This window comes from Xiphophorus hellerii, chromosome 7 (assembly GCF_003331165.1).
Source record: "Xiphophorus hellerii strain 12219 chromosome 7, Xiphophorus_hellerii-4.1, whole genome shotgun sequence".
NCBI lineage: Eukaryota > Metazoa > Chordata > Actinopteri > Cyprinodontiformes > Poeciliidae > Xiphophorus > Xiphophorus hellerii.
The window spans coordinates 20,253,436-20,267,495 of NC_045678.1; the positions used below are offsets into that span (position 1 = coordinate 20,253,436).

At 38.5% G+C, this 14,060-nt stretch overlaps 2 protein-coding genes across 4 annotated transcripts; one reads left to right on the forward strand and one right to left on the reverse strand.

Annotated features, from left to right (window-relative positions):
- Nucleotides 1-161: 161 nt before the first annotated feature.
- Nucleotides 162-4,352, forward strand: LOC116723151 (zinc finger protein 723). Its single transcript, XM_032567826.1, has 2 exons — nt 162-363; nt 1,381-4,352. Exon 2 carries the CDS (start codon nt 1,419-1,421, stop codon nt 2,463-2,465), a length of 1,047 nt encoding a protein of 348 aa, XP_032423717.1. The 5' UTR covers nt 162-363; nt 1,381-1,418; the 3' UTR covers nt 2,466-4,352.
- prmt2 (protein arginine methyltransferase 2) lies at nt 2,749-14,032 on the reverse strand. Of its 3 annotated transcripts, XM_032567822.1 has the most exons (9): nt 12,874-14,032; nt 12,594-12,788; nt 10,150-10,311; nt 8,359-8,523; nt 7,895-8,070; nt 7,058-7,187; nt 6,842-6,978; nt 5,574-5,739; nt 2,749-5,491 (listed from the first exon to the last, which is right to left on the reverse strand). In XM_032567822.1, the coding sequence occupies exons 1-9, from the start codon at nt 12,958-12,960 to the stop codon at nt 5,459-5,461; spliced, it is 1,251 nt and encodes a 416-aa protein (XP_032423713.1). In that variant the 5' UTR covers nt 12,961-14,032; the 3' UTR covers nt 2,749-5,458. The 3 variants fall into 3 exon arrangements, with proteins under 3 accessions (XP_032423713.1, XP_032423714.1, XP_032423712.1); XM_032567823.1 differs by having other exon boundaries at nt 2,749-5,739; nt 12,917-14,032; XM_032567821.1 differs by having other exon boundaries at nt 2,749-5,739.
- Between the last annotated feature and the right edge of the window lie 28 nt (nt 14,033-14,060).

Sequence of the window (14,060 nt, forward strand, 5' to 3'; positions counted from 1 at the left end):
CTAAAGCATCGTGTTTCATCTGGTTTCCCGGTAAACGAAACATACCGGTCTTGTGCGCAATTCTGTTCCCCTGTGATGCGCACAAGACCGAGTTAATTCATCCAAGTAACCGCTAAACAGCGCTGTCGACCACTATCAGGCTTTGGTGCCGGGGTCCGCCGCTCGCTAGATGATGCTGCAGCTCTGTTCCTGCACAGAAAAACGGAGCAGCCTCCTTCCAGAAAAGAAAACGACGAAACACGGCACAACACTCCCTGAAATGTGTTAATTAAACCCAGTTTCTGGCTATGTTTTAACAGCGGCTCACAGGAAGAACACCCAAAACAAAAGAAATCCGCTTTGTTAGGAAAAAAAATGAGCACGGTATGTGAAGTCTTTGTTGGTTTGCATCCCCCGCTTTGTTTACGGCGCTGCAGGCCGCAGCATGATGACAGGAGCTTTACTGGGCGGATTTTAAGTGAGGTTTTAAGATTTGCCCGTTTATGTTCGGTCTACTTGCTCTGTTTAATTATAAGTGCCACATTATGGGGATGAAATAAATCACCGATTAAAAGATACTGCGGTATAAAGCGGGGAGGTTGAGCTGTGCGTTGTCTACAGCAGGTAAACCATTCTTGTATAACATTATGACCACCTGCCTAATAATGCGCTGTAACTGATTCTGAAGTTATTGGGAACCCTCTGTGACCCAGAGGTCTTGTACCCCTGCTGCGAAGCGTCACACTGCCTCTGCCAGGGTGCTTTCTTCCCATAGTAAAGCCTGTGTTCCCTTAGATATAAACGTGATTTATCAGGTCAGGCCGTAATCTTCCATTGTTCCAACGTCCAACTCTAATGCTTACGTGGTTTTTTAGGATTTTTTGGAGGGGTGCACCACAGGCAAGCAGAGTGGCCCGCAGTAACGGTGATGTTTTCTGACACCTTTCAGTCAAAACCAGCATTAACTGCTTCTTAGCTTGGTCCACAGGGTTAAATATTTTATTCCACACGTGTCTACACGGGTAGACCCGTGTGTATATTTATAAAATATATATATTTTATTTTTCTTAACATGTCCTGTCCGGCGAACAGGACAGGACATAGAACTGTGGTGTAGGTGTGTGTGTGTGTCGGGAAAAGGTTTAAAAGGTAAGAAGATAGGAGTAGAGGAGAGAAAGAAGAATAGTCCACACCCTTGTGGAAAAATAAAACTGAGAAATAGATTCCATTATTGGACGACATAGATGCTAATTGCTTCAGCCTGGTGGCATCCCTCAAAAGCTACAATCACCTAGCCATTACAGTCTGCCTTTTGTCAACACTTTTTTTGTTAACACTTTAAAACACAGCTAAAAGCTGCATATCATTTTATCTAGTTGTGTGTTTCTATTTCATTTATAGGTTATCAGTCCCTCCTTGGTGTGGTTGTAAATATCAGGATGCTGGATAAAACCGATGACCAGCAGCAGGAGGAGTCCAGGCTCTGCTCAGAGTGCGGGTGCAGTTTCAGCCCACCACAGCTGGACTCCCACTATGATTCCGCATCAGCTCAGCAGAAGCAGACAGACAGCAGAGATGCTCCATTCAAATGTCCATCCTGTGAGGCTGGAGGCAGCAGCAGCCCCCCTAACGGCCGGCGAGCCCATCGGCGCATTCGACTGGACCCTCACAGCTGCAGCATATGCAACAAAACCTTCATCTCATCTGCCCACCTGAGTCTTCACCTCACCTCCCACAACAAGGAAAGGAAGTTCAGGTGTAACATCTGCGGTAAGTTCTTCCATCAGTCCTCCCACTTGATGGCTCACAAGGTGATCCACAGTGGTGATAAACCGTTTAAATGCCCCGAGTGTGGAAAGAACTTTGGGCGCGCCTCACACTTGAAGACCCACCGTCGGCTGCACACAGGAGAGAAGCCTTTTAAATGCACCTACTGCAGCAAGTCGTTTACCCAGAAGGCCGGGCTTCTGGCACACATTCGACTCCACACCGGTGAAAGGCCCTACAAATGTGAACAGTGTGGCGCAGGCTTCCGCTCTATGTCTACTCTGCTCTCCCACAAGGCTCTAGAGGCCGCCGGACAAGCCAGACCCGCACCTGTTCCTGCTATCATTTCTGCACCCGCACCTCCAGTCAACAAGCCACACGAAGCGCAAAGCAACATGGTGGATCTTAAGTGCGGCGTCTGCTGCCGCACTTTTGTGCGCTCTTCATACATCCGGCTTCACATACGCCTAAAAAAAGGCCAGCGACCATATCACTGCAAAGTATGCAACAAGACCTTCGTCAAGTTGGAAACGTTCGTGAACCACTGTGACAAACACTTGAAGCAGAAAAAGGAAAAAAATTGTGTTAAATACGAAGTTGTTAAGCCTCCACAGTTTGTTCCGCTCTCCAGGCTTCCTTCCCCAGAGAGCTTACCCAATCAGGAGTTATCCTCGGAGATGAAAACACACATCACAATAAAAACTGAGACTGATGTTTAACCAAGAGGAGATGCTTCAAAACACTTCTGCTTCAGCAAACAGGTGCAACACGTTAGTGTCAACTTCAGCATTTTGTATAAATGTTTACAAATGAGAAAATAGGTAGTAGTATTCCACAAACTTCTGTTATTTACTTGATGAGAAATATTGTCCAAGTGAATAGTTTTTGTAAGCATAATATTGTGGGTGTGATAAACATGACAGAAATAGATGCTAAAGAGAAAACTTATAACACTGAGGTCACTGAGTTAAAGTGGAATACAAGAGTCATGCAAGTACGGTGTTCACAATTATCAAGCAAACCTTGTTTTTATTAGTCAACATACAGTATTCATAGTGTTCTTGTTTAATCCAACATGGCGGACTGTTTTTCTTCACTGTACATTTCCTGTTTAACTGCCCACAGGTCAGGTGAGCAACATCTGTCAGCAGTTTTCCATCTTTAACACCTTTTCTGGCTAGCCTTTATCCTGCATAAAAATCATTGTCTCTTTGAAAGATGTAGACTTCTTCCTGTACTGCTGCCTGTAGAAAGTATCTTAAAAAAAACTGCCGTATCTTTGGGAGTCGATTTTGAGCCTATCTTCAACCCGATAAGATCCAAACGTCATCTTTAATAATGAGCTCCACTTTGACATCTGACTTGGAGCTCTGGCACATTACTGATCCACATGTCCATCCACCAGGTCCATCAGGTCACTCTCATTTCATCAAGCCATAAAACCTTTGAAAAATCTGTCTTCAGATATTTCTTGCCACAGTCCATATGCTTCAGATTATTTTTCTTGTTTTGTGATGTTCAGGTTTTAGCCTTCCTTACCTTGGTCACGTCTCTGAGCATCTTATACCTCAGTTAATCTCGGTTAATCCAACATGGCGGACTGTTTTTCTTCACTGTACATTTTTCTTCCGACATCCTCTATAGGATGCAGTTATGGAATATAATAGAAATACAAGATAAATGTAGTTCTTGGTAGCTTCTCTTGATTCTTCTCAAATCCTCTGCAGTTTGCATCCCCCCTATTACTTGGTTAATATTTGTGCACACAGAACATATCTGTCCTTTCATCTCATTTTGTAATTTAGTTTTATTATCTACAGCCCCATGTGTGCAAAGCTATACAACATTTTTGTAAAAGGTACGGCCCAATATGAGATATCATGGTAAGAGAACTAAGGATAAGAATATTTGAAAATAAAAAACATAATTGTTTGTTTTATTTAAAAATAGCAAAGGAACGATCATTTCTTTTGCTACAGAAAAAAATAGAATTACAAATATGCTATCTATACCATATATTTATTATTTTAATTTTTAAATACAGGTCTGAGCAAAAATATGTTTTATTTTGAGCATGTGGAACATTATTTATTGGAGTGTTTCTTTGTTGGTTTTTTTTTAATGTCAGATTTGTGCATTTCCACTGTGAGGTCCAAAAGTTTACTTTGAGTGTCACTCTTACAGCTGAGCCATTGGTGCTCATCTTCACTATTCTTTGAATACAGACCTCCTCCTACAATTGAGACCAGAAAGCAAAAAAAAAAGAGATATGGACTTCTAGAATAAAAAAGAAATAACTGTGACAAGCTTATTTGAATTTCTCTCCGACTTTTCTGTATAGAAACGTTTTTAGGGCAACAGGAAAGGTGGGAAAAGCTAAATATTACAAACCTTGTGATCTAGAGCCATGCTCATTGTGCAGTTTTTACTCAGTAGATATGTAACACGCAGATGAAATAAAATAAAACTCGGATTGTAATAATCCATATATATTTATAACGAATAAAGTAGCAGTGAGTCTCAAAAGAGCTGCATCTGTTTCATTAAGGCATAGATTTAATGATAGACTCTTGAGGTGGCGATCTTTTTGACTTGAATCCTGAAATTACACATAAAATGGATTAAACTCGTAACAAAATAGCTTTGACAGCATTACCTCCTTATCGTTTACTGATTTTCATTAAGGTTACGAGACTTGAATAATGTATTAAAATTGGCTACTGTGTAAAACACTGATATTCAACACCTATGGATGGATTTAAATGTTGTGTTGACAAACAAAAATGCCAATTACTGCTTTTTATGTTTTAAAATTACCATAAGATATAGACGATACAGAAGCTAAAAAAATAAACCCTGCATTAACTGCAGTGACAATAATAAGCCCTAAAATATGAATACTACCCTAGTTCCTGGGAAAGGTTCCTACAGTGGAAATGCACAATCTTTATCATTTTCACCAACTAAATGTAATGGTGAGGTGTTGGACTTTTTCGACATTCTTTGTGGAGTAACAAAAGTAATACATGCTGCCCATCATAGTTTACAAGCTGTATTTTTTTTATAACAGTTTTATCATTATAAGGTTGCTGGCTTTAGTTACCAAACCCTGACTTGTGTTTATGCAAATATTGTCTAAGTGTAGAAGACAATTTTTACCCAGCAGATTAGTAGTGCACCTCAACAGGAGTGTTTCGACATTTTAAATTATTACTTTAGCTTGTTACTGGTAATCCACAAATTCTTAATTTATTGCTTACTTTAACATGAAAAGCTAATTAACAAAAATCTTCTTATCGTTAGGTGTTTAAATAATTGAATATCAGTTTAAGTGAAAATGTAAATTAAGCTTTTTTTTAAACCATTGTAAAAAATCTTTAAATCTAATCTTTGAGTAGAATAAAGATTAAAACATTATTTTTCTGTTGTACCTTAAAGAGTTTCTTGCTACTCTTTAATGACCCCTATTTTCCTCTATCAGTGACTCCTCAATTTCTTCTTTTCAGTCACATGCTGCTCTTAAAGAATGACCTGCTGTGTGACCACCTGTCCCTGTAGTGATCAGTTGCATCACTAAAGACTCAAATGGCCTGCCAGGTAGCACCCTGGGTGTCACATTTTCAGTAATTGCTTCTGATTACTGGTCAGCAGCAGCTCATGGGCAAAGAGTGGACATATTTGACTGGTTTACTGTTGATTCGCCACAAACCAGTCACCTCCACATGGGGAAACTTTTTGTTCCAGCCTGTAAATGTAAGGAGAAAGTGAACAAAAGTCGTGAAAACAACAGCACATTTATGAATATGGATGTTTAGTGAGATATTTGCCTGGCAGTCGTCCGTGTTGCTGTTGATGTTCCAGTGCAACATAACGGTCATGTGGCGTCTCCACACTGGGTTTCTGCGCAGGACAACGTTTCCATGGATGGAGTCTCCGGTGTACACCTGGATCGGCCTGTCCAGCATGAACAAAGTCTGCTTCCAATGGGTTGGACTGAGGATTAACAGATCATAAACAAAGAGTCATTTCATAACACAGCTGGTTCTCAGTAAATTGGAATATTGAAACATTTGTATACTATAGAAATTCAATTCAAACAGTAAAACCCATTCGCTCATATTCTATTTAATGACTATGGTTTGCAGCCAATTAACACCAGAAAATTAGTTTCTACAAATATTTTAACACTTGACACCAATAAAAACAGAACATTGCATACAGAAATGTTATATTAAGGCCTACATAATCATGGAGACGACTATTGACTTGATAGTTGTCCAGCAGAAAGTTATTAAACCCAAATGGTGGGTAAACCCCAGAAAAATATAGTTGCTAAAATATGTTACTGTTCACAGGATGTTGTATCCAATGGGTATACAACGTAAATCTACAAATTAAGATTTGGTAGAAAAAGTGAATAAGCCCTAAAAAGATTGCAAAGCAAAGAATTTTTAACGATTTTGAGAGAAACTCACAAGATGAGGCAACGCACACAGATGTATCCTGAAAATGGGCCTTAGCATTTTACCTTCCTTAACTTCAATGCCTTTATTCAGCAAATGTAAAAGAAAAATAGCTGACCAAAGTGTTTCACAGTTTTGCCAAACTACAGTTAAATAGAACATAGAATAAAACGGTTAGAATAAAATAAGTAAAAACCAGAAGAGTAGCACATTTGGTGTTTTGTGTATAATTAGTCAAAGGATGGAGAAAAGAAACAAGTTTTGAAATGGGCACTAAAAATGACTCTTCAGGCTAAGTGGTGTAGACATGTAGCAGCATGATACTTTACTGTCCACTTAGAACATTAATTTCTTCTCACATTTTAACTTTGATTTCAAAACATTGAGGAGAAACTGGTAGGTTAATGTCAGGGATGTGAACGTTTAGTAAATTATGTAGCTAGGATGCAGCTAGACTATTAAAGAATTTCTTATCATAGATGTATAAAATAAAATAAATAAATGCTTTGTGTAATGAATCTATAAATGAGTTTTTAAATTAAATTATCGAAACTGGAGTATATTCTAATTTATTGATGGATTTTGAACGTGTGAATTAGATACTTTTATTTAGTGTAGTTGCAGATTTTTACTCTGAGTTTGGTCCGGTGTTGAGCTCCACTGTTGCTCCTCCCATCTCCAGGCTTTCAAACTGAACAGTGAACCAGGCCGTGAATCCGTGGAAAATTCCAGGCTTCTCCACACAAAACTGAAACTCACCCTTCATTTCCTGAGAAATGAAACTCCGCTCCATTAGTATCAAAAGATAAGAACTACAGTCTCTTGCAATAGAGAAGTCCATTTGATACCTCAAGGTCTCTCACTTGTACAGTGTACATGTTAAGGCAGATGACATCACAGGGAGCAGAGAGGCAGTCCTCAGGGTCAATAAGATGGCTGAACTTTGGCTTGGTGAAGAACTCCTGCTGTGCCAAAGGCCTGCAGGGATGAGACATCAATCAGGAGCCAGACAGTGCTCAAGGCCAGTGTTCCACTACTTCTCCATCTGTCTCAGCTTCAACAAACTTGAATAAAATGTAATTAATTTAATATCAATACCATTTAGAAGCTTAGTGTTTAAAACAAAGTTTAAAAAAATATCTAACAAGTTCATAATTCTTGTGACAGGAATAAATGCCATTAATGTCATTACTGTGCATTACTTATTTGGTTTCCTTAAAAATCTATTTTTAAATCTATATCTGAACCTTTTTCTTGCTCATTCGTGTTATTTTTCCTTGTTTCATTTTGTTTCATGAGCCTTTTGTTGATCCTAGTGTCTAATTTTCACTGACTTTCATAAAAAAAAAGACATTGCTATCCACCATGAAGAACCTGCAGAAGTGTTTGGCTCTGTATCTTTCAAAGCATGAAATTGAGACTTTTTCAGACTCTGAACAGTTTATTAGAAAAAGAAACAGCTTATTGTTGTAAGTGATGCAAAGTTAAAAGCCTGATTTGCTTTAGAGGCCCCCTCCACTGGGTGCCACAGGACTCATCCCACTAGGTAAAAAATCTCAAACCTCACTACATCAATCTACCACCTACACATTTGTGTACAAACTCTGAAAATGAGGAGTGAGCAATGCAAACAAAAGTAGACAAAAAGATAATGTTCAGCTCCACTGCTGACCAATGGCTCTTACTGTAGTGGTGTGAAGTCCAGGCCATAAGGTCGCTCCCAGAAGGCCATTTTCTCTGTGTAGTAGCTGTCGGCCTGACATGGAACCAGAGCTAAAGCTGCTGAGGAGGGCCACATCACACCACCATCCCGGAGCCAGCGATCCCTGGCCAAGAGGACCGACTCCACCATGAACTCAAACTGGACCAATAAAAAGTACAAAAATTTGAGATATTTAAATCTTTAATATAAAGGTGAGACCAAAGAAAAAGACTGTAAAATAAAATACACTAATCTGACCTAGATGAAAGTCATTAACATTTTTTTTACTTTAGTTCATTGGATAGATCATTGGAAGCCTGCGAGCTCGACTTTACACATTGCTTCTAAAATCACTCCCAAACAATAAACACCAAATTTGAAAGTTACAGGCTTTATGCACACTACAGAAAATTTTATAACAAGCAACACTGAAGGTTTAATAATTACCAGCAGACAGTTGCCCATCCACTCAGACACCAGGATGTCCACCTGCTCTGGCAGCTCAAGCTCCTCTGCTCGCCCCTGGAGCACAGTGACCACCTCCTCACAGCTGTTCTGCTTCACCAGCTGTCTGGTGTGCTCCACCATGGAGCTTGCCTCTACAGCATACACCTACAGAACCACCAAATAATTAGAGCAGCGTTAACACCAAGTTGTGTCTCTGCAGTAGTAACAGGGATTGTCCAAAAGATGGAGGTATAAATACATTAATGAATAATGTGAAGCACATGTAGGATCTTGCAGAAGCAACCATTCAGAGAATTCAATTAATCTTATTACGATTTTTGTTGTGACAGATCAACACACAACAGTGCATAATTGTGAAATAGAAGAAAAATAAGGCATAGTTTTGAAAGGTTTTTGCAAATAAATTTGTTAAACACATGGTGGGGTGATGTATTTAACAATCTTTAATTCTGTGCCCTTATATCAAACCTAGTACTCCCAAATTGCCTTTAGAGCCAACCTAATTAGTAAAAAGAGTAAATCTTTGTGTAAACTCAATACAAATACAACTACTGTGTGAAGCCCTCAGAGATTTGTTAGAGAACATTAGTAAACAAAAGGCATCACTATGACCAAGGAGCACAGCAGGGAGACCCTTATTGGAAACCTTAAAGCAGTGGTTCCCAAAGTGTGGGGCGCGCCCCCTGGGGGGGACGCAGTTCCATTGCCAGGGGGGAGCGGGTAGCAGTATGGATGAATGAAAAAAAACAAGTTACACAAAAGTGTTTCACTGTAAAGATGGTTTGTAGTGTGTTTTGTTGCAAGCTGAAGTATGAAATAAACTTCAGTGGAGTTTGAAAACAAAATATGTGTACAGTATAGGTTTATGTCTGGTTGAACGATGTGTGTGCCCAGTTGATTTTTTTTTCTTTTTTGGGGGGGATTTTATTGTAATCTATTGGGGGGCCCAGAAAATCTTTGGGAACCACTGGGGGGCAGAAGAACATCTTTGGGAACCTCTGCCTTAAGCAAGGACAAATTATAAAACAATCCAAAGTTTTGATAATCCCATAGAGCGCTGTTTAATTTATGATAATAAAATACAAAGAGTATGGTACAACAGCAAACCTACAAAGACATGGTCATCCATCTGAACTGACAGGCCTGGCAAGGACAGCATTAATCACAGAAATTAGTCACAAGCCATGTAGGGGACACCTCAAACAAAGTTCTCTGGATACAAATGAGATCAAAACAAACCTACAATAAAATGGCCCACAACAAAGCATATTTATGTGTTGGAAAGGCTTACAGCCAAATCTAATTTAGCATTTTATTCAAGACTTTAAAACCAATGTTTAGAGATGCTCCAGATCTAATCTGACTGAGCTTAGTTATTTAAAGTTATTTTGGTGGGCAAAAGCCTCAGTCTGTAGTCCTGCAAAGCTACCAAAAAACAAAACCCAAAATACATGCAGTATTTTATTTGAAAAGGGGCTCTGAGACCTGTAAATTGGTTTCATACATATACTGTATGTGTTAAACTTCTCGGATTTTCATATGAATGAAGAAAAAAATAAAGTCATGAATTATATTACTTTCACTTCACAACTATGCACTGGGTTGACCCATCATAAAAATCCCAATAATCCATTGTTTGTAGTTATATACAGCAAAATATATACTATCTAAAGGAAGGGGTATGAATTCTTGAAACGTTTAATACATTTGAAACCCTCAGAAGACAAAATATTAAACTGTGTTCAGCTAGAACTTATCTGCTGTTTTTACCATAGAAGGTTTGGCCAGCTGAGCACAGAACATGCTGATAATGCCAGTCCCACAGCCGAGGTCCATCACCACTTTATCCCTAAGTGAAGCGCTATTGCTGACAATAACCTGCCGGTATGTCTCGGTCCGGCTCCGGTCCGACAGCATCTCCAGGTGAAGTCTCTGTGCGACAAACACATTAAATAACTGCTATGTGCATCACTACAGCCTGTGGATATATATGTATATCAATTAAACTAATTTTTATACAAGAAAGTAACTGAAATTACGTTAAGAGGTACATTGTTTCACAGTTAAGCCACACAAACATCTGCTTTATTTAAATGAACATTTATACAGCAGAAATTGATTTGTGCTTTTATGTAATCTGTCCTGCATTAGCAGCAGAGAGCAGAGGGCTTGTTTCAGCAAAGATGCTAATCTAGTCAGTTTGGCTCATCGATCCTTCGTCTGACTGAAGTTTGTGCAAATTAGAATCTACAACCCTGATCATGGGTCTTGAATATCTGCAGTTTAACTGCAGCATGTATTGATAAATCCATATAGGGCCCATCTGTGGGTCTGAGGTAGGAGACAGATTTCTAATAAAGTCTTTGTCTCTGTACCATGCCCTTCACTGTTCTGTCTTGGTCCTAGAATGATGTCCGTGTGAAGTACAACCAAAATATATTATATTATGAATTGTTTAATGAAGATTAATAACCATAATCAGTTGCAGAAACACAATAGATATAATCCCAGACTTTATTCTCACAAACTCAATAGTGTGATTACAGGTTTTTTTTGTATAGTTGCATTATCTTTCCGAGGGCAGTTTATTTATAGCTATTCCTAACAAATCTCTTTTAAAACTATTGGCAATAAACTGTGATGTTCTTCTCCCAAACAAAATGTGCACAACAAAAAGTGTCAATAACGTTGCGAGAAAATCTGCACAAATGCATCTGTCAGCAAGAGCATCTTGGTGACTGCTTTGATTATTTATTGGAGTTTCTAGTATTTGCATTTTTACAGGAGCCTTGACTTTCAAATGCATTCTAGGTGTGACATACTTTCAATTTCTTTAATGACGTTGTTGCATTACCAAACATCAAGAGCTGTTGTGAAGGTTTATCCTGTTTCTCCTTTCATGTCACTTTAAGTCCCCCATAAACTGACATGTTGAAGCACTTTAAAAGTAACAACTCTGAAGGTTAGATGGCTTAGGACTTGGACACACATTTACACACTCCTGTGAAAATGTATCTGATTATTCATTCAATTTTTGAAGCTAAATATACAGTGTCTTGAAAAAGTATTGTAAGTTTTGTCATGCAACCATTAAGTAGAATCAATTTTATATGACAGACCAGAGACAAAGCAATACATTACTGTGAAGTGGACCAAACGTTATTTTCAAAAATGTTTACAACTAAGTAAGAAAGTGTGTTGTGCACTTGTATTTAGCGCCTCCAGAGATGATACTGCAACCTCATTTTATAGCAAGTCTGTTGTGGTACATGCTTGCTATATCTCAAGACTGACGTTTTTGCCTATTCAACCTAGCAAAATGGCTATACTTGATGAAGAGTGTCCATATACATAAATTCTCCCTTTGACTTTGGTCTGGATTTTGAGTGGGACATTTTTACGCATGGATATTAGTTGATGTAAACCATGTTATTTCAGCTTCAACAGTATTTTTAGGGTCATTTGCATGCCTGAAAGTAAACCTTTGACCCCTGTCTGAAATCTTTTTTCACCCTCTAACAGGTTTTCTAGCCAGACTGCCCTTTATTTAGATGCTTCCATCTTCAGAGCAACTCTGACCAGCCTCCCCGTGCCTGCTAAAAAGAAGCATCTCGACAGCATAATGAGACACTTAGAAGTATTGGTTAGATCTCATCTGACCACAAATGAGATACAGTACATTTGCTTTGTCTTTTGGCAAAATAATCTCTCCCTTCTGAGCTGTGCATTACTGCAGCGCCTACAGAGTTACTAATTCAGTGACTTCTGAAGGCAGTTTGTTACACTTGGTTTTATTTAGGGGTATCAGAGTGGTAATTACAAAACATGTCACACTTTTAAGATTTTTGTTTGGAAAGTAAAAGGGGAGTTATTTTTCTAACACCTACACGATTAGGCAACTTGTGGCAGTATTTTGACAAAACGTGAAAACATTCAAGGGATGAAAATACTTTTGCTTTTGCACTGTTACTTCATTACAAAATGATAACACAATGTAATGAGAAAGCAACATTTTGAGTCATTAGCATTAAAGTTAAAAAAAAGTTCACACCGGATCAACTAACATAATTAGTTGGTCCTGCTATGTTTAAGACTCTGTGGGAGTGCAAGGTTGCAAGATGCAAGGTTGATTGATTTTATTAAATAGAGTATTAGTCAGTTTGCGAAACTTGGCGAAAATTGAAACAGAAAAATGACAGTTCTATGTTTCTAACCAGTGTCCCATAGCTGCCGAAGTATTCGTCATCCTGCCAGGGGTCCTCTAAGGAGGTGTCGTCCCCCTCCTCAGCACCATCCAGGCGCAGATAGCTGGCAGGAACATAACCGATCACCCCCTGCAGTTCTGCCCACCACCAATCTGCTGAAGACTTGTTGTGCACAAGCAGCTTGTCTCCTGTGATGAAACTCAACTGTGGAACAAAACGGAGCAAAATGGCTAGTACTGACAGTTTTATTACAAAATCTTGCAAGAAGTTTGACTGGCAGAAGAATAACCTGCTCAGAGCCGCTTGCAGTGAAATCACACAGGGCAACATACTCTTCAGGAGCATCCTCCTCTTCTTCTACTTTCTCCGTCTGCATGTTTTAAACAGGGGGCGTTGACAAAGAATTGATTTTGCCTTTTAATACAATCTATTTTAACTTCTGAACCACCTTTTATAACAGTCAAAACAGTCATATGTTACTATAGCGAAACAAGCGGCAAAACTCACTCTAACAGAAGTGCGGAAACCACTTCCTGTTTTTGACGTTGACTTGGGAGCCTTCACGGCTGTCGGAAATTTCAAAACTCTTTTATTCGTCATGTCGGATTACTGAAAATAATCCAAACCATCCGCATTTATTTTACAGCATACAATAAATTTTAATTCGTGACAATAGTTGTGTTCGTTTAAAATTAAACGATTTGACATCGTGATCATTATCTTTTTCAAGGATTTTGGATCTTGCTGTTTTATAACATACAAGGTAAACTAAGATGCATTTACATAAAAAGCACTTTCAGCTCCCACAAAATCAATTATCTGATGACATAAAAAGGATATTTAACTTTTAAAATTAATATTTTTACTCTGCAATGCTTAATTTTTTATAAAGGAAAAAAAAAGCTATCTAAACAAACCATGTCTAATATGGAGAAAGTAATCGCCATTAAATCATGATTTAAATGTGATTAAAAAATATTGGCTAATTGTACCACACCCAGGCTTGATTACTGCTAGACATATAATCAATAACATTTATCAGCCTAGATAAATCCTTACAAAGCTTTATAATGCCTTGGGAATCCAATAACCCCTGATGGGAGCCATTATCTACAAATTGAGACTGCATGGAACAGTAATGGATTTTCTTAGGAGTGAATGGTCAACCAAAATTACTAAACAGTAACTACATCTAAAGCACTACAGACTTCTCTTGGCTCAATTGAGGTCAGTGGTCATGTTTCAGCAATAAGAAACTGGGCTGAAATGACACCCATGGATGAATTCTCAAGCAACAAAAGTGGAACTTTCTGAAAAGGTGCGTCACACTATCTAGCGTAAAACGTCAAACAATGTGGTAATGTGATGGTCTTGTTTCTTTGCTGCTTTTGGTAGTAAGATTATCTAAAACAGCTAAGTGTGAAAAAAAAAGCAAAAACAGAAGAAATTTAAAAGAGGCCAAATAGTTTTTTATGG